This window comes from Fringilla coelebs, assembly GCF_963513975.1.
Source record: "Fringilla coelebs genome assembly, chromosome: 6".
Classification (NCBI taxonomy): Eukaryota; Metazoa; Chordata; class Aves; order Passeriformes; family Fringillidae; genus Fringilla; species Fringilla coelebs.
Window position 1 is genome coordinate 60,348,959 of NC_140034.1, and position 22,337 is coordinate 60,371,295.

General features: G+C 45.1%; 1 protein-coding gene across 1 annotated transcript; it reads right to left on the minus strand.

The window, feature by feature from the left end:
• Positions 1-9,762: 9,762 nt before the first annotated feature.
• Positions 9,763-15,741, minus strand: FGF3 (fibroblast growth factor 3; the record flags this gene model as incomplete). Its single annotated transcript, XM_084208649.1, has 3 exons — positions 9,763-10,095; positions 13,701-13,804; positions 15,492-15,741. The coding sequence occupies 3 exons, from the start codon at positions 15,739-15,741 to the stop codon at positions 9,763-9,765; spliced, it is 687 nt and encodes a 228-aa protein (XP_084064775.1).
• Between the last annotated feature and the right edge of the window lie 6,596 nt (positions 15,742-22,337).

Consider the following 22,337-nt stretch of genomic DNA (forward strand, 5'->3'; position numbering starts at 1 on the left):
GTAATCCTGGTCCCACTGCACAGTCATGGTGCCCAGTGGGGATGGGAGCAGCCTTTGTTCTTGCCTTAGCATTTGGTTTATTCTGGTTTATTTTAGCTCCTCACCAGCGCACGTGGAGCCTGTGCAGATCTGTGCCAGCTCCTGCTCCCTCCAGCACCTGCAGGACTGCCCTGGGGCTCCTGCCCACGATGGGCTCCAAGAGACTCATCCCATCATTTCCTGGGATAACATGAACTTCCCTTCCTGTGGTGCCTCCAAGTACGAGCACACATGCACCCAAAGCTGAAAACATGGCTTTGCATCCACTAAATGCATCCCTGTTTTGCATACTGCCATCTGGCCAAGTAGAAACTACAAGATTGTTTCCTAAATCAGTGAAATTGAAGTGTCACACTGACAAGTGGATGATGTCATTGGTGTGAGAAGATGCATTTTGTTTGTCTCAGATAAAATGCTTTAGTCCTGCAAGTGTGTGCAGAACAAAAACCCACTGGTCTTCACCTCTCCAGGACAGTTTTCTAAACTGATTCTCTTTTTTCTTCCCCACCTGCCCCTGCTTCTTTTCTTCTTTCTCCTCCATCAGCCTCATGGAGGAAACAGCCCCACAAGAGCAGCTCAAGGTATAAGAGTATTTTTCTTCTCTCTCTTTTCATTTTTACCTGTCCACATCTCCTTTCCTATTCTGCTTTACCAATGTTGCATGGAAGAGAGGCACAAAGTGTCTTTCAGTCTTTCCATAGATTTTTTTTACCAAACACTAGTTTCTGAAATAAAGAATAATTATTCCTTTGCTTAACCAACATGTTCTTTACATGGAACATAACCTAGATTGTCACCAAGATTTATCAAGAAAGCAAACTCTTGTCTAACCTCTTTAAGATCTTGTTAGACATCTGTGACTCAATTCTGAAGAGCTTTGTTTTACTATCAAAGACAATAGATAATCTCAGTTTTCATGGCTACTTTTGAGCACATTTCCAGTAAAGCACTTGAAATACAGCTTCATTCTTCATTCAGAACTGGAGAAAGAAAGAGTTAATCTGATCCTGAGGGCTTTCTTTCCATGTGCACTACTGAAAATGGGTAACAGATAACTTGGGGCAGACAGGCTATGGGACACAAATAAACTGAGTTTCTGCTGCTGTAGTTTTAGACCCATGTTGCCATGAAAAAATGTCTAAGGATTTAAGAATAATTTTCAGTTGGTTTCACGGTCTGAGCAACACATGCCTGTGAGCCTCCAGTGTCTGCAGTGCAAACCAGGCACGCAGGGTCACACCACAGCTATGCTGTGCCCTGTGTCACCTCTCCTCTAGGGACACTGTCTCAGGGGACTTCTTTCAGCCTAGATCATTTCTGGCTCCCTAAAGTAATATTTGTCTGGCTTTTCCTCATAGAAACACAAAAGGAAGGTGGAGCCGTGACCTGCTGTCAGTTCTTTCTTAATGAAGCATCCAAAGGCACTGAATTCTGGTCACACTTGGTGAATGAGCCCATTTCTCCCTCCAAAATTCATGCAAGGAGTAATTTCTAGAGATAAGAATTGATTTAAGACAAACTGTTGTCTGGTTGTCACATATGATGCATTATTGGACAGAGTAACCAAACCTACATGGAGTACTTCTAACAGAAGATTATTTCCAAATTTTAAAAAAAGGGTATTTCTGAATGAAACAGACATTCGGCTCAAAGTGTGAGATCTTGTGATATTTTGACACTATCAGGCCTTGTTTTCTTTCTTTTAAGAAAAAAATTTGCAAATCAAGCAGCTGGTTCCAGAGATATTTCCAAGCTGGTAGAACAGCACATCCCACAGGGGGCTGGATCCTCCAGGAGTTCTGCTGCCACCCCCACTGTCCTGCGTTTCTTACATTTGCATTAGCACTAGGATGTCTCTAAAGTCTCCTCAGTGTTCTTCAAATCCACATATTTCAGCAATAAAGAGACCACAGCATTTAGGATTGATGCTGTGGAAAAAAGAAATATTTTCTTTAACCGTAAAGTGAAGCCCTTGAACAAAACCCCTGATGTTTTGTGCCAAAAAGGGGATCTTCCCTGGATTTTTAGAAAGGCTTCCCTCCTGCTATGCAGTGGTGGCATCTGAACAATTGCAGGACTAAAACGGGACAGTTCTCTTCAAGCATCTAAATTTGGAGGTGGCCCCAGAATGCTCACAAAGGAGGGCAGTTACCATCAACTGCTCTGTAATTATAGATCTGCTTGTTCACCTTCCCAAATCCTTCAAACCTTCTGAAAGGAAACAGGAGACATTTGAACTTGCAAACTTCAAAGGACTGTTTAAGATAGCTTTAAAAAGAAATAAAGACCAATCCGTTCAATGCATTTTTCTCCCTCTGAAAATCCAAGGAGGAAGGGAGCAAATCTTTAATAGAAGAGGAGGCAGATATGTGGACTAAAGGGCTGCTACCTTTTCCAGGCTACTCAGTTTTGTTGTATCACTTAGTTCTCACAGGAGAACAAGTTTCCAAAATTTCCCTAGGGTTTCATACATATTCTCACTCTCTTTTTTCCTCTGCTTTGCTAATTCATGTTGCTGAAATAAACTTTTTCAACATCATCCTTATGGGCGGTGCTCTTTCCTGAGCACATCATAAAAGCAAGGCACCTTTTGATTACAAAAAAAAAAAAATATTTTGGCCTAAAATTGGAGAAAAATACGTCAAATTCAAGTCAAATTTTTACAACTAGATATTTTTGTGTCTTTTTATTAATGAAGTATTTGGGGATCAAATTTTTTGGTATTTTAGAAGCTGGTCGCTTCTTTTTGCTGTCATCTTAATAAAATGGGCCACAATAAAAAAGGGACATTTGCAGCTGGCAATGTTTTCTCCCTTGGGTCAGTTTGTGTTTAAAGATTATGTCCCTATCATGGATAAGGGTGAGAACTTCCAGTTCCCATCCCAGGTGCCTTCTCAGGCCATGTACCAGTGTTGGATTAAGCCCTTTTCTGACCCAGAGATGGGGCAATTGAGAGGTGTTTTAAAAACTTTTGTTCCATTTTCAGTCTCATGTGAAGGCTGAGACAATACAGGTGTTATAATTCACTTATCTTACAGTTTGTATACTAATACATACTATAAAAGCCTTCTATCAAACTTTAAAAATTTTCTACAAATTCATTTCCCACATACCACAAGTGAAACAACCACAAAGGAGGGGACCTCCCTCACATTGCTCATCTTGCAGCTAAGTTTTCCTGGTGACAAACCAAGGAATTCGTTGCTTGGAAAAAACCTCCCTGGCAGCAGCCAGGAATCCATGATAATTTTTAAAAATGCCATTAGTGGAACAGAGAAAAATCAAGAATTCTTCAGTCCCTGAAGATCTGTACAGCAGAGGAGACCAGAAGCAACCAACGGGTGATTATTAAAGACATTTCACATCCTCTTGTTCAGCTCCAGAAGATGCAGGAATATCTGCCAGGATCTGACTCATGGGGAAATGCCCTTTGCAGTCTCCTGGCTTTAACAGGTTGGTATCCTTCCCCCCTGCCTTACCTCTCCACAGAGAACCATGGAATACTTTGGGCTTGAGAAGCTTTTTGCTGGTGTATTTTCCTGTTAAAAGATACTTCCTCTGTGGCCAGTAGAAAGATGCTATATTTATTACCAAGGAAAATATTTTGCATTCCAAGAAGGAGAAGAAGAAAAGCTGTCAGTAAGGTCCCTCTGTGCACAGATTATTTTGATAAGACAGATCTCAGCAGTTCCTATCAAAATCTTTTTGGCAGAGTAATAAGCTGATACCCTTTGGTTCTTAGAAAACAATTCACATCAACAATGCATAAACATCTGTCCTAACTGAATGCCTCCCTTTACAAGGCCTTCAGCATGTCACTGGTAATTAATATTGAAACTAATAGTGAAGCATTTCAATTCCAGGAATGTAAAGTTATGTGGGATCTTATTTGCTTTGGGTCCAAAGGTGTAAATGTCTTTGCTGCATCAATGTGGCAATCGGTGATTTTGTTAGGACTAACCTTAGAAAGGTTTGGCTTAACTTGTCTGTATTCATTTTTGGGGAGGTACACTGCAAACTGCTTTCTTTTAGTGTTCTCACTCAGCTTTTGAAGCAGAAAAAGGATTCCTGATTTTTACTGTTATACATTTTTTTCCAGAGGAAAATTCCATGTTTCTATGAGATACACGGGCATCCAAGTGTGAAGAATCTTGTGCTTTGTATCAGATACAAATAAGCACTAAGATTCAATTGTTGTTGTTAACAGCTTTATTTTCTGAGGTTATTGTTTAGGTCTGAAGGAGATTTTGGATATCAGTGCTCAGTGGTGGCACTGGGGTGAAGGTTTTCAATCCAACTCAAAGAGATGTGTTTCAAAGGCATTTTTCTGTGATATCTCATATATTGCCCTGCCTGGCAACAATTTTAATATATTTACTTTTCTGCTCCTCTGAGTTCATATTTACAGATGAGGCTGTGAAGTTATGATGGTGAATATCAACTGTTGTAACAGCTTTGTTGTAAAGATTTTTCTTATCCTGAGCTGCTCTGGATGGGAGAAAACCTTCTGAAAGCTGGGGGTGTAACCACATCCTTGCTTCAGACAGTTATAAGACACACTTAAGCCTTGTCCACTGAATAGTTGAACTAACACCAGCCCCATTCCACCACCAGCCCCATGCAAGTATCCAAGGGGAAGACACGTGTGGCCAAAGGGATTTCTTTGCCTATTGTTTTCCAGAGGGTTGTACATCTGTGGAAGAAAAGCAGAGAAGAAAGTAGAAATGTCAGGAAGCAAAGCAGGAAATCCAAGAGCTCACAGAAGGACTTGGAACAGAGAGGGTTTTGGGGCTGGTTAGTGCTGTTAAAGAGTATGAACAAAACATCCCTTCTAGCATTATTTTCATGCTTGTGGTGACTGAGAAAAACAGATTTTGTACATTCATTGGAATTAAATAAGATTACCTTGAGAAATGTCACCAGGCCCTCTTCTAAATGCTGGGGGAATAACTGTGAAGCAGTTTCCAAATACAAATGGATTTCACTGCTGCTCCTGCTGAGGCAAACAGGAAACAGGAGCAGGACTTGTAGAAACCAATATCAGGCCTCTATAAAGTGGTGAAACAAAGAGACAGAAATATCACAGAATTACCAGAATATAATCTGAGGGTGGCAAATTAATGATGCTCAAAGAGAAGGGAAACCCGTGCTTAGAAAGTGGAGGAAAAAAGGTGTGAGTAAATTTGGAAACAATTCTTGCCTTGTGGCTTAGTTCTTTGGCATGGGGGAGCTGTTCATGTTTCAAGCACAGCTCCTGCTTTTTACGAAGAGACAGCCACAAAAGTCCCAACACAATCACCAAAGGCCAGGGTATTTTACACGAGGTTGGTGAACAGAGCTATGATGGGATAAAGCAAGGGTTAAAGGAACTAAAAACTCTGCTCCAGATATAAATCAAGAAGTCACAGGCCAGGTTGTGTATCTTCTGTCTGGAAGCAAGTAAATGAAAATTTTGCCAAGACCCCTCAATTCACTGTCCTCTGCCTCGTGAAAAGATAATGAATTTCAAGCCCCGTTTAAGGAATGTGTCAGTGAGGGGGAAAGTTAAAAAAAAATTATATCATTTGTACAATTTCTACAGAAAAATGTTTTTAAAAGTACAAAACTGTGAGGAAATGGTTCTACAAATGCTAGAAATGGCACCCATGGAAAGACTTTTGCCATGAGGAGGAGGTGAAGGGGACAAAGAAAAGGAACCTTGTAGAGTGTGGGAAAGAGATGGTGCAGAAGAGCAACCTGAAAAGATAATTTTTGGAAGTACATGCACCAGCTGCTCCATTCTTGTTCATACCTGCCAACTGGGCAACTCTCCTAAATGTGCAGTAAGTGATTTTAGGGGAGAGAACAGAAAATTAGCACACCAGATGGTTGGAGTGGGCTGGAGAACTAGTGATCCCAAACTGAACAGCGTTGGAGAATGGAGAGAAATCAGTGGGGCTGGGAGAGGGAGCTTGAATCTGAACACCCAAAAGTGAGAACAAACTAATAAGCAGTTTGAATTAAGGACAGTTAATCACTGAATCACAGACAGGTTGGTGGATGGCAGCCCTGGAGGGTCCAAGGATCCAAGCCCTCTCCACAAGCAGGCAGCCTAGGAGAAGGGAAGGAGTAAATTTGTGGTGAGCATCCTCTCCTGGCTCCAGGGTGAGAACAGCAATAGCTTTGTGCTCTGAAGTATGTGAAGTTTGCAGAAACTCTGGAGCCCCCAAAGGGGTAAAGTTTGCATCTTCCTCACAAAAAACACAAAAGAAAAAATCCTGGTAGCAGCCTGTACAATGGAAAGGTGTGGATTCACTCAAGGAGCTTTTAAGAGAGGAGATACATCTTGATGTTTTAATACTAAGGAAAAATAGCTCAAATCTACTTCCTCCTCTAAGGTATCCACTATGGTTCTGGTCCAAATAAATACGATGGGATAGAGAATACAAATAGGATCATTATTATGAATAGGATTTCAGCCTGTCAGTGTCTGGGAACTGTGGAATTCAAGGTTGCTAAAAGAATATTAAGCAATGAATGTCTGTAATGAAAAGCATTTCAACAAGAACATTAATGTTTCTTAAAAGATAGAAAAAAAAAGAAGAAGCCAAATCCCAAAGCCATCTCCTTTGAATTGCTGCAATGAGACTGAGCAAAGAAAAATCCTAAGAATGTGGATGAAATTGTTTTAAGTTGATGTGAAAATCATCACTTACATACAGTAGTTAAAATGCCATTGTGTCCAATGAGTTAATTATTTTTTCTTTTGTCTCCCCCCTACTTTCTTTTTCGGTGTTAGTATTTTAGGCTTTGTTGGGAACAAAAATTATCATTGAAATAAGAATTTAATTCATGTGTTAGGCTTAACTTTGTTGTGATTTCCTATGGGAAAATTGTTAAAACAATATTCCCACAAGCATGAAATACAGCTCTAAACAAAGGCAGGAGTTAGAAAGGTGTTTTGTAATTAGTGATATTCCTGTATCACCCACTGCTGATCCTTTATGGTAGAGAGCTGGGCCATCTGGAAAAGAGAGGCAGGAGAAAAGAACAAGTGGAAAAATTGGTAACAACAGAGGTGCAGCAAAGCAAGGGATACAGCTGGCACAAAAAAAACTTGCCCTTGAGAAAAGCTGGGAGGGAAGAGCAAACATTTGATAGGAAATGGATTTGGAGCAGGGGTGCAGATGCATCTTTGTGTCATGGGAAACACGAGTTTGTTCATTTTCTTCAGAACATCAGGTCTATCAAAAATATCTGAAGCAGACAGTAGTCATTAACATTAGCAGCAATTTTAGGGGAGAGAAAGCTGAGAACAGATCATGGTTTTGCTACAAATTGAGGTCAAGTAAATCTGAAAGTGGTCAAAAGAAATATTTTTCATTATTTATTTAAAAATTACACCTGAGGGAAACAGTGTCTCTCAGCCTTCAGCTGTATGTCATCTTTTCTTGCCAGCTGGGCTTGCTGACACTTTCCTTCCCTTGCATTTTGTTCCTGGAGCTGGAGAGCTGGCAGGGCTCCTGTATCCCCCTTTTCTGCCCAGTCATCTCCCACCTCCAGTGGGAAGTGCAACTGGGAATTGAGATAGGGAGCTGGCAGACCCAAGAGTGTCCCCAAAACAGCCTGATGCCCAGGGGGAAAAACTAAATTTTCTTCCCTGATAGGACCAACTTTCAGAAGGCACCTTGGATCATGCAGCAGTTTGGGCCCTGTGTGGTTGGCAGGACAGTGAACGAAGAGAAAACCTGAATTCTTCTGCTTCCTTTTCAGTCTCTCTGTTTCAAAACCTGAATTCTTCTGCTTCCTTTTCAGTCTCTCTGTTTCCTCTTTGCGCAGTGGCTCCTGACATGAGGCTGCCTGGTTAACTTCACGAAGATCCCATCACTATTTCTTGCTGTTTTGTAAAAGCAGGAAAATTTGGGAACCATGTGTGATGGTTTTCCCTGCTCTTCTTTAAACCTAGGGTCTATTCTGTGTGCACTATTATTTAATGTACATCATTAAAGGGTCTTTTTGCATTATTTTAGTATAAAAAAGAACGGAGATCAAGGAACTTAGACTTTCTTATTGAAACATACTTTCCTCCTTTGCTAGAATATTACAGAAAAGATAGGAGGGTGGAAGGAATGGAACACATTATTTGGTATGAAAACATCTTTCTCCTTTATGGAGACATAAGCAATGCTAAACCCAGGCTTGGTCACCTCATTCTGTGAGCTCATCTTACTTCTCTCTCTCACAGATTTCACCTCCTGCTGAAAGGAAGATTTTTCCCTACCTAGTTTTAAATGAGCACATTTAAATGGGTCTATTCAAAAGCAGTCCACAAGAAGACCTTTTCTCTCACTATGGCCAGGAATGGGATTCACACCAGTCTGTTTCTATGAAGTGTCAGATTTAACTTACAGATCTTTTGTTAAATTCAGATGGAGTGTTTATTTCAGTGCAGTCTTTCTTTTTTCTGGCTCCCCACTATTAGGGCCTAATTCTGGGAAATGAAGAGCACGAGGCCAAACCACCCTGAAATGACCATTATTTGTGCTTGTCAAGCACTTCTCAATCTTTGCACTACTCTGTCATCTCCTGGATACCAAGAAAAATGTTTAAAGCTTAAAATTGCTCAAAAATTGAATCTGTGATGGGGACTCCCCTCAGCTTTGCAGAAGAAGAATCGCAGCAGAAAAAAATCATAGAAGCATGGAATGGTTTGGGTTGGAAGGGACCTTAAATCTCATCCCATTCCACCCCCTTCCATGGGCAGGAACACCTTCCACCATCCCAGGTTGCTCAGAGTCCCTTCCAGCCTGGCCTTGGACACTTCCAGGGATTCAGGGGCAGTCACAGCTTCTCTGGGCAACCTGTGCCAGGGCCTCAGCACCCTCCCAGGGAACAATTCCTTCCCAATATCCAAGCCAAACCTATTTTCTTTCACAACTCATTTGAGTCCTATTCTAAGAGAGGATTGATCTGTTGGTAAACAGATTCGTACTGCCAAAGCCTGACCAATGCAAAGGCCACTTTACCACCATTCATTTATTTAAATAACAAGGTGAGGCATCTTGGAATTTTAGTTTAACAAAATCAAGGATAATCTGGTAATGTGCAGGTCTATTGAAGTGTTTGAAGCAGCTGACAATCTTACTTTTCTTGGGCAGTCTTGGAAAAGGTATAATTGATAACGGGTGGTCATAAAATAAAAATAAATAAATGTAAATTAAAAGAAACAAACCACCAGTTTTCTAACTCCTGTATTATGTAAAAATAAGAATGTAGCCTCTCGTGGCCAGAAGAGCCATGAAAGCGCTGTACCTTCTCTGTGGACATAAATTTGGTAAAATAAATTTGGTTAAATATCCATATGGGCTGGGAGTGCAACACTGAGATAATAGCCTGTGGCAGGTTAGAATGAAAAGACTTGAAATATATATATATATATATATATATATATATGTATATATATATATTTAAGGATAGAAAACATGAAAGTCACTGCAAAATTATTACACCCAGCTGATTTACCTTTGAATGTGCCTCAGTCTACCGCCCATCTCCTTCCCCACAGGTAGCAAACCTACAACAGCTAAAAGCGAGCGATGTGGGATGTGGGTTTTGGTTCTATCACACAGCGTATAACACCTGTCGCTGTCCATGCCCCCGGTACAATCACAGCTGTGAGTTCTGTGGGTAGCTCTTTGCAGGCTCTCAGTCCCTGCCAGCCCCACCAGGAGCTCCCCCAGCCCATCAGTGCCCTCTCCTCCTGCGCCGGCTCCTGCTGGGCGCCCGCAGGAGACCCTCCCGGTACTTGGCGCTGCTGTGGAACAGCCGGACCATCTCGTGGTCTTTGTTATCCAGCACTCTGGGCAGAAAGAGAGAGGATTTCTGTGTCCTGCGCGTTTTAAAGCCCCTCCTGGGTCGTCCCTTGCCGTTGATGGAGAGGTACCAGAGTCTCTCGGCGCTGGCCCTGCGCCTGCCGCCCGCCCTGCTGGGCACAGTCCGGTACAGGCGGGAGGCGTAGGTGTTGTAGCCCAGCTCGTGGATCCTCTCCACGAACTCACACTCGGAGTTGTAGCTCTCCTGAGGAGGAAACATGGGAAAAAAATATTTATAAAGTGGATATTTTCACCCCAAACGAAGGGGAGAGCATGATGAGGAGGACTCCATCTTATCAGAAGGCTAATTAATTACTTTATTATACTATTATTATATTATATATTCTTATATATATTATTCTATTCTATTTTTATTATACTATTATTATATTATATTGTATTATACTATATTATTCTATACTATGTGACACTATATTACATTACATCTAAACTGAATCTGCCAAGCACACAACTGCACAGCATCTTGTGACTGTCAGCCCACAGTCCCCACACACACACACACACACCGGGCCCTGACAGGCCAAGGAAACAAAACATTTTATCACTTTGGGTTAACAATCTCCATATTGCATTCTACTTTGGCACAAAGACAGGCATAGCAAATGAGATAAAAATTGTTTTTCCTTTCTCTGAGGTTCGGAGAATGTGAATCTCAGAAATATACTTGGGAAGAATTGTGCCTTGCTTTTCTCTATGAAGAGAAATGTGGCAACAAAAAAATCTTAAGCCAGACCCTCCTCAGTTTTAGGACAAGGACAGCAATACACTTGGTAAGAAAACCACAGAAGGCAGGAGGGAAGCACTGAGCCTGAACAAGGTGCTCCCTGTCAGCAGTGTGAGCACACTCTGTGCATCAGAGACCCTAGGGAGCAGCCCCAAAACCAAACTGAAAACAAAAAGGTGGCATGTGAATAGGAGTGAATTACTCTGCTGATTGTTCAGCTGTAATATTTTTTTTTTTGTGCTTATGAATTTAATGCAGCTGTGAAACTGGACAGATTATTTAATTGCTACCTATCAACCTCTGCCATCTATTGAAAAAGAAAATCCTACAGTGTAATGTAAAAAGTGTCTCTTCAATTTGTGTATTAGTCATTAGATACACTTGCAGTCTGTCACATCCAGTTCAGACTGGATATTTACTGAGCAGTAAAACATACCTTTATGGAGCTTCTCTGTCAGCATAACAAAATGAAAGCACACTCTGCCTACCAGTGTGCCCCTCCAAAATGCCAGGCTGCTCCTTTATCACAAACTGTAAGGCACAATATGCACCCATGCCAGTTGCTCACATTTCACATGATCTGTCCAAAATTGCCCCTTTTCACCTGCTCCTTGACTGGGACACCTCTTTGCAAAAGCCTGGCACGAGGTACTCCTTCCCCCTCCCTGGGAGCAGGAGAAGTGCACAGACAAAGGACCTCCCACACTGCCCATCTTTCCTTAACTCCAAACCCATCCTCGCTCCACCTATGGGATTAAGATTTCACCATCTAAAATGTGTGAAGCACAGAGGCAGAAAGGAACCACCACCATGGGTTTTTATTTTTTGTTGTCTGGAAGATGTGGAAAGGGCACAGGTAGCCAGAGAAGCCCTAGACCCCATGAGCAGCTTGTCTTTAGTGCTGCTCACTCCCCAGAAACACTGATGGGCGTTTAACAAGGTTTTAAAAGACTCCACATGTCCTGGCTTCCCAGCTGTGCAACGGAAGCACCCTCCCTTGCAAGGACAAGGTTTTCAGATGCTGTGGTGCTGGAGCCCACACAGCCACCAGATGTAGGTGGATTTGTCCTGCTGTCTGCCTCCCTTCTGGCTGGGGAGGGTTTATCACACAGGATAAATCCAGAGGATTGTCACAATCTGCCAAGGGCATGAAGGAATTCTGCAGACTCAACAAACCCATCTTGTTGACATGGGGAAATGGGTGAACTGAGGGATAATGGAGTTATTCCAACACCATTTCATAAAATGCTCCCTGGATAATTATCCCAGAATTAGTCAGGTTTTTTAAACAGGGGTCTTGCACAGGGTCTTGGGCTAGTGATAGCAGTGCAGTCATTGGACAGGCGAGCAAAGACAGGAAATTTCTCCTGAGCTGAGCCCTCACCCCTTCCTGCTCCTGTGAAAAAAGCTGCAGTGGAATAGCATTGTCTGGATTGTCCCTCCAGCTCTGAAACATAAGCCTGAACCAGTCTCTCTCAAACTTGAGCTGGAAGGGGACAAATTATCTTTTCAAGTTACACAGAAACCTTCCATGGCTGATATTCTTCAGCATGTGACAGATGAACAAACCAGAGAATGAACAATCAGGAGATGGCCTGATGCTCCTTCCACCAGAAAGAGAAGTCCAGGAGAAAAGGAGTGTCAGAGCTGTCCTGCTCCTGGCTTTTCTGAACTTTAGAAGAGGAGCTTTTTGCTCAGAATTGGTTTAGTCTTATTTTAATTCAGTGTAAATAGTCTGAAGGAAAAAAACCCTATTTTGAAGAAGAAAGAGAGAAAGATGAGAAAGAACTTGGAAAAAAAAATCATCCTTCCAAATAATTTCTTTGGGGCAGATGCTGGCTCTGAACCGATGGAGGAGGTCCATTGAAAAATACACCCATTTCAATCAGAATATTAACAAGAAGCATACAACTGGACAGCCTTAACTTTGGCCAGCAGAGCTACCATGCCCTCATTCCTCTTCAGCTGCATTTTCCTTGGCCAAAATTGTTTGCAGTGTGGTTCTCTGCAGTAGCAAAGAACACTCATCTTTACACACAGCCCCCTTAATCAGTGAGCATCACATGAGGCACATTGAAGAAACTGGGTCGTAAACACTGCCAGAACATTCCTGAAAAGCTGGAGTTAAAGGTGCCAACCTGGGGAGGGACAGAGTTGATTGTGTCACCTAGGCTGGGTCCTCATGGGAAAAGATCACATTGCTCAAGGGGATGTCCTGCTGCTCAAATCAACAGAATTGCATCTATTGACTTCTAGGAGGGAGCAAATTTCACCTGAACCATATTTCCCCTCTTCAAACCTGCTTCCACACCCCAGGATTCATGGGCAAACTGCACAGTTTGGCTGTCCTGCAGTGAGAGATCACAAGATTGCTGGGATGTAATCAAAGACAGTGGAAGAAATTCAAGCAGGGAGATAATGTGTGTGGTACACGCTGACAAACGTGCCCTGGTGTGTCCCTGAGTGTGAAGAAGTCTGAGCTGAAGTATTTTATTCACTCAGGGGAAATACTGTCTGGGCTGAGAAGGCAAGGCTCCCACTCATATCAGCACACCTCAGATTTTATCTCACAGATCGAGGAAAAAAAAAATAGGTCAAAGGAGTAAAATAAGGTGTTGATTTTCGCCTTTTTCTTCTTGCACCTTCTCCATTTTGCTTTCCTTGCACAGCCTTGCCTTTTAGTAGTGAAAATTCTTCCACTGCCCAGCCATAAGCTTTGTGCAAGGAAACTCCCATCAGGAGGTTGCTTTCCTGCAGCACCAATGCTCAGTTACTTGTGGACACTCTTTAACTGACATGTCTCTGCAGGAATCCAAGATCCATATAAAATATGGACAATTCTGACATTCCACATACCTGTGGCTGTCCAGGCAGTAAGAAGGTAAGAACTCTTTCCCCACTTTTAAGAATACACTCACTGGTTGTCTGTAAGAGTTTCAGGCAAAAACCTCTTGTAGCTTTACTCTTCTCTAGAAATGTGGATTTATAAGAAATCAGTGCTCCCCACTAGACCTGTTCCCCCCACAGGAAATGACAGGTACTTGCCAGGCTTCAGTAAAACTTACTGATGCATAAAGTCTGCCCCTCTTGTTCATGGCCAGGTATCTGCCAGAGAACAGGCCCTTGATGGCAACGATTCCAACATCCACAGCAGTTATTTCCAGAATACCTTGAAACAGAATTAGGAGATGTGTTATTGCTTAGGTGTAATTTTTTGAGATACATTTGCATGGCTGCTTACCTGAGGAGTGTGATCTCACAGCTACCACTTGCTCACATAAAAATCAGGGCAATCACATGAATGAAATTATTATTTGAAACAATACAAAGCAAGGATGATGAGGGAACTGTTCAAGACAAGGTGGACAAGAAACCCCAAGATGTCTGATTGAGATTGCTCTTTCAAAAATGAAAAAGATCTGACACCGAACTAGAGGTTCACTTAATCCTATATGTGTATAAAAAACTTTAAATCCTTTTTAATGCTCAGGTACACAAGAGCTCTTGACTTATTGTAGCCAGTCACAAAGCTGCCCATTTCAGGACAAAGCCCTTGCTGAGGTCTCCAGAGTGTGAATCAGAGCAAGGCTGCTGCATTTTAGAGCCATGAACATAATCATGAAAGGGACTTGAGATTTAGGAAGTCAATGCTGCCCTCCAGACAAGGACTGTCTGAGACAAATTAAAGGGAGGATGTTTTCAGGCCATCCAAGATACACGAGAAGTGTCACAGGCCAGGCCAGTGCAACACCTGCCCACATGTCCAGCCAAAGGTGCCAGGACACCCGTGGAGGCACAAATGACCCAGAGGAGGCTGTTGCCCGTGCATGGCTCTCCATCAGGCTCGTTCAAACCCTGCTCTCAGCTCTCCAGCCACGGCCTGATGGCTCTGCACTTTCTATGAGTGCTTGAAAGCAAAAGGTGACCCTGGCACCCCAGCCTCCTGCTGCCTTTTGGAAAGGCTAAAGGCAGAGCTGGGGGCCCATTCCCTGTGCAGAGCTGGATTGCTGGGAGCTCTGGAAGAGGTGGGCTGGGTTTGGCACAGCTGGTTTGAATCAGGCACCGGTTCGCTGCTGAAGGATGCCTCCTCTGGGCTGTGACAGCGAGGGGGGGACTTCTCTAGGAAATAGTGGTTTTCCTTTATGGACTTCAGACGCATCCCTGAGGTCTCCCTATCTCTGTGTGCCATCCCCAGGCGGGATTTACGCATGCTGGGGTGGCGGTGCCCAGGCTGGGTGCGGGGGCGCCGGGGTCTCCCCCGGTGCTGAGCCCCGCTCTCCTCCCTCCTGCCGCCCTCGCACAAACCCCCTCACTCCCGACATATCCGCTTTCCTCCTAATTACCGCCGCTGCCCGGCACATGTCAGGGGGGACAGATGTGATTTAGCCGGCGGAGGCTCAAGCTCCCCACGGGAGCCAAGCTGGGACGGGACGGGGACCCGCGGGCAGCTCCCAAGGGCTCCGGGATGGGCCCCGGGAGATGCCGGGCACCGGCGGGCCGGGCCGGGGCAGGGCTGGCGGTCGGGTCCCCGCACCCTGCAGGGCGGGCTCGGGAGTTCCCCGCCCGGTTCGAGGGCCGGAGATGCTGCCAGCCCCGGGACAGGGGAGCTGCGCGTCCGGCGGCGCCAGCGGGGCGGCTCCTGGGACGCCGAGGCGAAGGGAGGGGAGGGGGCCAAAGCCCCTACCCCGGGGGATGCCCCTGGTCCCCGCCGAGGAGGCACGGGCGGGCATCGCGGGGCGGGAGCAGCTTCGCTGCCGCCCCGTGCGCCCCGTCCAGCGGCCGCTGCACAACCGCTGATGCGGGCGAGGGATCCCCGTTCCCGCCCGGCCCGGGGGCGAGGCGAGCCCGGTACTCACTGAAGGCGCTGTTCTTCTCCAGGGTGCCGTTGATCCTGCCGCTGGGGTGGATCTGGAGGTGGTACTTGGTGGCACAGTAGAGCTTCCTGCGCCGGGGCGCTCCCCCGAGGTGCTCGTAGACGCCGCCGCGTCCCCCCGCATCCCGGCGCGGCCGGGGGGCGGCTCCGGGGGGCTCGGGCACGGCCGCGGCCCGCCCCGGGGAGCACGGCTCCTGCAACAGAGTCAGGAACAAGATCCAAATTATAACCATTGTGGCATGGTGGCCGCAGCGCTTAGTCTGCTGGGGAGAGCGAGGCTCGCGGCGAGTGGCACCAGGGGTCCCATTAAAGCCGTCTTGCTAGCAGCACTCCGGAGATGCCGAGCGCACGCTGCTTCGAGCCGCGCAGCATCGGCAAGATTTTATCAGCCTCGATCTGTCCCTTTTATCTGTCTCAGATTTACTTAAATCAATAGACATCGGCAAAGGCCGCCGAAGAGTCCCAGCTGTTTGTGTTACACGCAGCTGCCGTGATCAGCCTTCTCCTTGGATTTCCAGATAGACAGACGGCATGCGTGAGACAGAGAGGCAAGGAGGGAGAGAGGGAGGGAGGGAAGGAGGGAGCGAGCCGCTGAATTTCGGCAGGAGACTGCGGGGAAAACAGTTGATCGACGGAGCATAGAAATAAAAGGAGCTTCCTGCAACAATAGCCTGATCTGCGACCAATTGATACCGAGCAGAGGAGGCAAAAGGTATCAGTCTCGTGTGAACTCCCAGAGTGCAGCGTGGATAAAATTACACAGCATCTCTCTCTCTCTCTCACCCTGCCGCCGCCGCGCACACCGCACACCCCCGCACGGGGGCCGGCTGCGCCCGCCGCCCGCCCCGCGGACCCTCCGCCGAGCGGAGCCCCCCGCGCTCCGGCAATGACGGGGGGATGATGCTCCAAGGAAGCATCCTCGGGAGGTGGCTTTGGGGAGCGCGCGTGTTAAAGGATCAGGAGTGAGGGAGGGGGTGCGGGTCCCGGCTCGCCGGGAGGCGCTGGGGGCAGAAAACACCCCCGTGGCTCGCACTCGGGATTCGCTCTGCGTGTGCGGGTCCCCTGCACTACCCCGGTGAGCAGAACAAACAGCTATTCCTAAATCATTCAGCTCACGCTTAGGACTATTAGGCGTTGTTTAGATAGAGCTTTCAGGATTTAATCATTCCCAAATTAACTTAGGCAAAGTAAGGCCCGGCAAGTGTTCTGATGTACATCCCTGAGTGCATTTGCAAGAAGTCGTAGCTAATCCTTTTCCTTGACTCCTGGAAAGTCTCATTAGCTGGCGCGGAGCTGCCCTCGCTACCCTGTCGCTTCACACCACTGCCTACGCTTTCAAAAGAGGATGGAGCTACCTATAAATAAATATAAAAGAAGGCAAAAGGTTCAACAGCTCCGTGAATTACGCTGTCCCCGCGTGCTCCTCAAAGACAGCTCGTTAATTAGATTTGCATCTGAAACAGGCAGTAGGAGTTTTGGGGAAGTGTTTGAGAGATAATTAGTATTAATGTGCTTGAAGGGCACACAAATACACCTTTGAAGTGAGTCACGTAACAATTCGAGCGTTTGACCTTGATCAATATAATTTTTTTTTTTCCCGGAACTGGCGAACATGAAGGGGTCTATAAATTTTTTTAAATACCTTCCTATGTAGAGGAGGAGGATTTTCTTACACGTTAAAGACTGCTTTTAAAAGGGAAGCTTTTACTAGCGGGAAAATAAGGGAAGGGGTACGACCTTTTCCTAAAAGGAATGGTAGGAGGACGAAACTGTCTCGAAAGCTACTCCCCGTTTTAAGCTGCGCTTAATATTTAGTAGTTCTTCAAGGCTAAAAGGATTTTCATTATACAGTCGTCTGGAATAAAAGGAAACACACAAAAAAAACCCACAAGCACCCTCTCCGCCATTACCACCCTTCCTCCCCCTTTTCTTCTCCACAAGTTAAGCCCCAGCCTCACAAGGAGAGTTTGATCTGGGGATGATAAATGTTTGTACAATTAATTCTTTATTGCTGTTCTCCTACAATGCCACTGCCAGCCAGTCAAGTGGTCCCGGTGTATCCACTGGAAGCTAAAAAAGCAGCAAGTGCAAGTAAAAATATGAAAATCTTAAACATGCGAGACCCCAATTTTGAGTGTATGGGGTGAGGGGCGTTGCTTGCGGGCCAAATCCTCCAGTCTCTCCTAGAAGAAGAACCTCTGTGGAAAACCTTCCTCTCGGGGATGCTCCGTAAATCGTCTCTTGGGGACTCGTAACCTCTGACGAGCTACGAGACAACTGAGGCAACAGAAAAATAACTCTCAACGTGCCACGAGTCTCCTGAAAGATGCTTTCACCGGCACCGCTTAAAGAGAAGATAAAGCACAATTACTGGCAGCAATTACAGCGATCTCTTAAGAGCAGACCTGGGCTCTGTCCCGAGCCTGGTGCATCGCCCCGTGGATGCGCATCTGACATTCTCCGGTTCGGGATTCGCAGGGCATTTTCATTAGCGCTCTGAAAAAAGCCCCACACCCATCCCGCAAGATCCTCCTCCCGCCCCCCACCGCAGCAATAAACCCCAAAGACCAGTGGGTGGAAGAGTAACACGCTAATGACTTTTGCTCAAATTGTTTCCATCTTGATCACATTTTCATAATTAGCGCCATCAGCCGCAAATCTTTCCGCCCTGGGCATCTGCCGCAGCCAGGCTTCCCGAGCGATGTGGATTCCGCTTGTTAGGGAGGGGAGCACTCGCAGGTCTGTCATTAATGGTCCCCCTTTCAAATGAAACCAACCCGACCCCCACGGAAATATCAAAGGGCCGTAACTACCTCGTCCCAGCCGGAGCAGCGCTCCCAAAGTCGTTTCGCTCTGCTCAGACATCTCTACAATAAAACATAAGCCCGCTCTTGTATATTTTAAGTTTGTCTGGTGACCATTTCTGAAAACAAAAAGGCTCCCTTTGATGTGGGCTGATTCTAACAGGGCCTGCGATGTCAGATGTGGTCCACCGAGTCTTTCTGGAAATATTTTTAATTATGCCCCAGAGCTCCCTGTAGCCCCAAAGTAATAATCAGAGAGCGGTTCGAGTCTGTCACTTCACGTGGGGGGGAAGAAGAGGCTCTAGACCGTACCTAACTAAATCAGAATTACGGCTGATAATGATCTTCTAATTCTCTCGAAGTGTGTGATGTTAAATGGAACGCGGTAGGGAATCTGGTTTTTTGCTGGGGTTTTTTTGTTTTTTTGTTTTTTGGGGAGTTTTTTTGTTTGTTTTTTTGGTGTTTTTTTTTTTTTGCTAACAGAGTATTTCGAAGGCTTCTTTCAGTTCAGCCATTAACCAAGCGTTTCTCCCGCAAAGCCATTGGGTGAAAGCAAGTATTTCAGGCAGAGACAGTTTTTACCCTTGTAAGCACGTGAAGCACTCGTACTCTGAACTAATTACCCTCCGAGAAGGAATATATATATATATATATATATATATTCGGATATGGACGTCTAAGATCTTTATGGACACACAATTTTTATTTAAGTATTACCTAAGCGTAAATATTAAAAAAAAAAAAAAGGGACAAAACTTTGAAAGCGCCAACTTTAAGCTGTAATAAACTTCACAAACACCCATCTTGCAGCGATGGGGCTGTGAATCAGGATGTGCTGCTCCTCCGCGCCCAGCGCTGATTTACGACCGGCCCGTTAATCGAAGGAGAAGGAAGTCACAATTTGTAGAGCAATAAATACCGAGGCGGTGGGTGGAGCCCCAGCAGGAAAAAAAAAAAAAAAAAATCGCTCTCCTTCTCCAATTAAAAATCCATCCCAGCTCAGCTGCGGAGCGTGGGAAGGTCCCAAAGAAAACAGGCGCGGTGCTGACGAGGTGTTTGTTTGCGATGTGCTAATGGCATCTTCCGAGCGGAGCTTTCCTCCCTGCTGCAATCCCCGCACACCTGCTGACACCGGGAGGAGCCCCTAAAATCCAATTGATTTCATTCGGCTGTATTTTGTTTTCTTTGTGCTGTCCTGGCGGGGTTATTCTGCACCCCGCGAACAATATAATCTTGTTTAAATGACTTTCCAGACCACACAGCATTGCGTTACCCGGGTCTATAGGGGCGGGCAATGCTCTTTATTGTATTGGACGCTGGTAGCTCCCCAAAAGCAGGATGCAGGCAGAGTGGAGGAGGAAAGCTCCCGAGAGGAAATTCGCAGTTTCTGAAGTTCAGGTTGCTTTTCCAGGTGGGGAGAATAAGATATAGGTAATTTCCAATGAAAGCACGCAGAAAGAAAGCTCTAAAAGAAACGTTAAATACATAAAAGGCATGAAACAATTTTTCCCTTTATCCACACATATGAAATGTTTTTCACTTTTATAGTAAATTTTTTTGCAGTTTATGAACAAACAATCTGAGGTCTTTAGGATGACACAGCCGATTCTACACATACTACGCGAGCTACTGCTATATTGCCCCTCAGACAGTAAATTAGTTTACCAGTTTTGATCTCCTGTATTTTCGTTAAAACATTATATCATTTAGATCTACTTTTGTTGTTGTTATTGTTGTTGCTGCTGCCATTATTAATATTTCAAGATGCAAGTGCCTAAATTCCTTACTCCTACTAAATTCCTACCAAAGTGAGTTTCTCTATCTGAGGACCAAGGGATTAATCCTTCATTTAAGTCCATGGAATTCACTAAGAGCCTTTTCTTGAATGCCAGTGAATTTGGATCACACCCCATCTTATTCCCAAAAAATTATTTTCTGTCGTGCTCTGATAATCTCTTAATGGTTTACTGAATGAAAATATTCAAAACAATCAATGCAGCAACATTAAAGGAGAAAAAACTCCAATTTTCTTACCCTCTATTGCTTACTCCTTTTCAACACAAGGCACAAAGGAAACAGTAGAAGAAATGTAACACAGAAAAATGTGCGATGGTGAGGTTTAGATGACTGTCACGTGGCTGGGACAGGTCTGTGGCAGGCTCAAAGCAGGCTACAATGGGGATATTCAGACTCGTGCAGAACTGTAAACTACAGCCACGAAAACAACCAAACACAAAGATAAGGGGTAGTCCAGGAGAGGAGAAAGGGAGTGCAAAAACGACAGAAATGTAATTTGGGGGCAACCTGCAGACCGTGTTAGCACACCTGCTTCACCCCTTTGGTATCTCAATCCCCACTTAATAGCCTGAAAAACTTAACAGCCAGGAAAAAATTTATTCCCTTTTTTTTGGTAACACAGCATGTGTTGTTGAAATCAAAGAGTTTCTTCTGATTTACACAGGAGCCTAGTGTACCTGGGAGAAATATCTGGCCCATATCCCCGATGAAATTGCACTTTGTGCCTGAAGGACCTGCTGCTCAGATAAATCTCCTACTACTTTTAGAATTTATCCCCCATTGCTTTCACAATCAGAGGCTTGTTAGGATCTCACTCAGCCCCGCAGATCTTTGGGAATTGGGTTACCCAGAGATAAAAGATCTCTCTCTTTCTCCGAGCTGTGGCTGGATCAACACTTTGCAAAATCAGATGACAGGCAGAGGGGTCAGGCCTAGGTCTGTGCATGGGGTGCCCAAGCGCCAGGGATAAAACCTGGAAGTGGCTGCCTTAGGGAAATGCCACATGCATGGACATTTGTCCCTGGGGGAGAGAACACTGGTGCTGGGAAGGATCCACTCCACTCTGAAGATCAGCAATTGCTGCATTTAAACTCTTCTGGGAAGACCACTTCAGATCAAGGTTTGCATCAAATGCCTGGGGTTTTCCCAAAAATCCCATCCATGGTTCTATGTTATCCCCAGAAGGCCACGATGCAAAGTGCCTTAAAATTTCCTCCTATCTCCAGGGATAAGCAATGGGGCCAACCAATCAGGAGAAATACAGGCAAGGAAAGGCTATGTGATTTTAAAAATCTAAAAAAAGCTGATGTAGAGAACAAGAGAAACACATAGTAGCTTGGATGAATTTCGGCAGAATTCCTCTTTTCCCACAGGGGAAGAGGTGGGGCATGTGTCACAGGGGAATGATCCCAGATGTGTTCCTGCACCACACAACCCAGGGTGCCACGGTGAAAGGGAAAGGGGCAGTGCAAAGAGGAACAAGCTGAAAGGTGATTTCCCTATTGTACTCCCTGCATTTATCTCTCAGAGCCTGGCTGGGACACAAAATGGAGCCATGAATAACTCCTGGGGGTACAAATATGAGTTTGTCTCTAGAGCCCGTGTCCCTAAGGCCTTCCTGGTTACTGGGTTTCACTCAGTGGCCGTGACCTCTCTGTTCCATCTCTGGGGCAGGTGGCGGGCACTCAGGACACACCTGGAGAAGCTTGGGATGGAATCAGTGTTATTTTGCTCCTCTCCAGAAGGTCTGCAATCAAGGAGAATGTGGGATCAGGCCCTGGGGCTTAGCCAAGCCAGCAGGAAAGTGGCCTCCACTTGATATGGACCCTTCCCAAAAGGGGCGTTTAATCCCACAGGGGGATTAAAAATCTCTCTTGCTAGACCTGGAACTCCATAGAGGAAATAAGCTGCTGAGAAAAAAACACATATTACCTGTCTTCATCTTTTTGTCCTATTTTGTGAAAGCAGAAGTCCTACTACTTAAATCCTCAAAACAAGACAAACCAACAAGGAGAAATTAATCTCTCCTGTTCTGCCACTGGTTACCCCACGTTAGCAGGTGTGGCCTCAGTTCCTCTGGTGCTCCTCTGCAGCACTTAACAATTTTTTTTTCATAGCAGTTCCATTAATTAGGGTAATAATCAACTGATTAATACCATGTTCTAGATATCCTGTACCTAAGACAGTGCAGCTAAGAAAGTATGGGGTAGATAAGACGATTTGGCTCT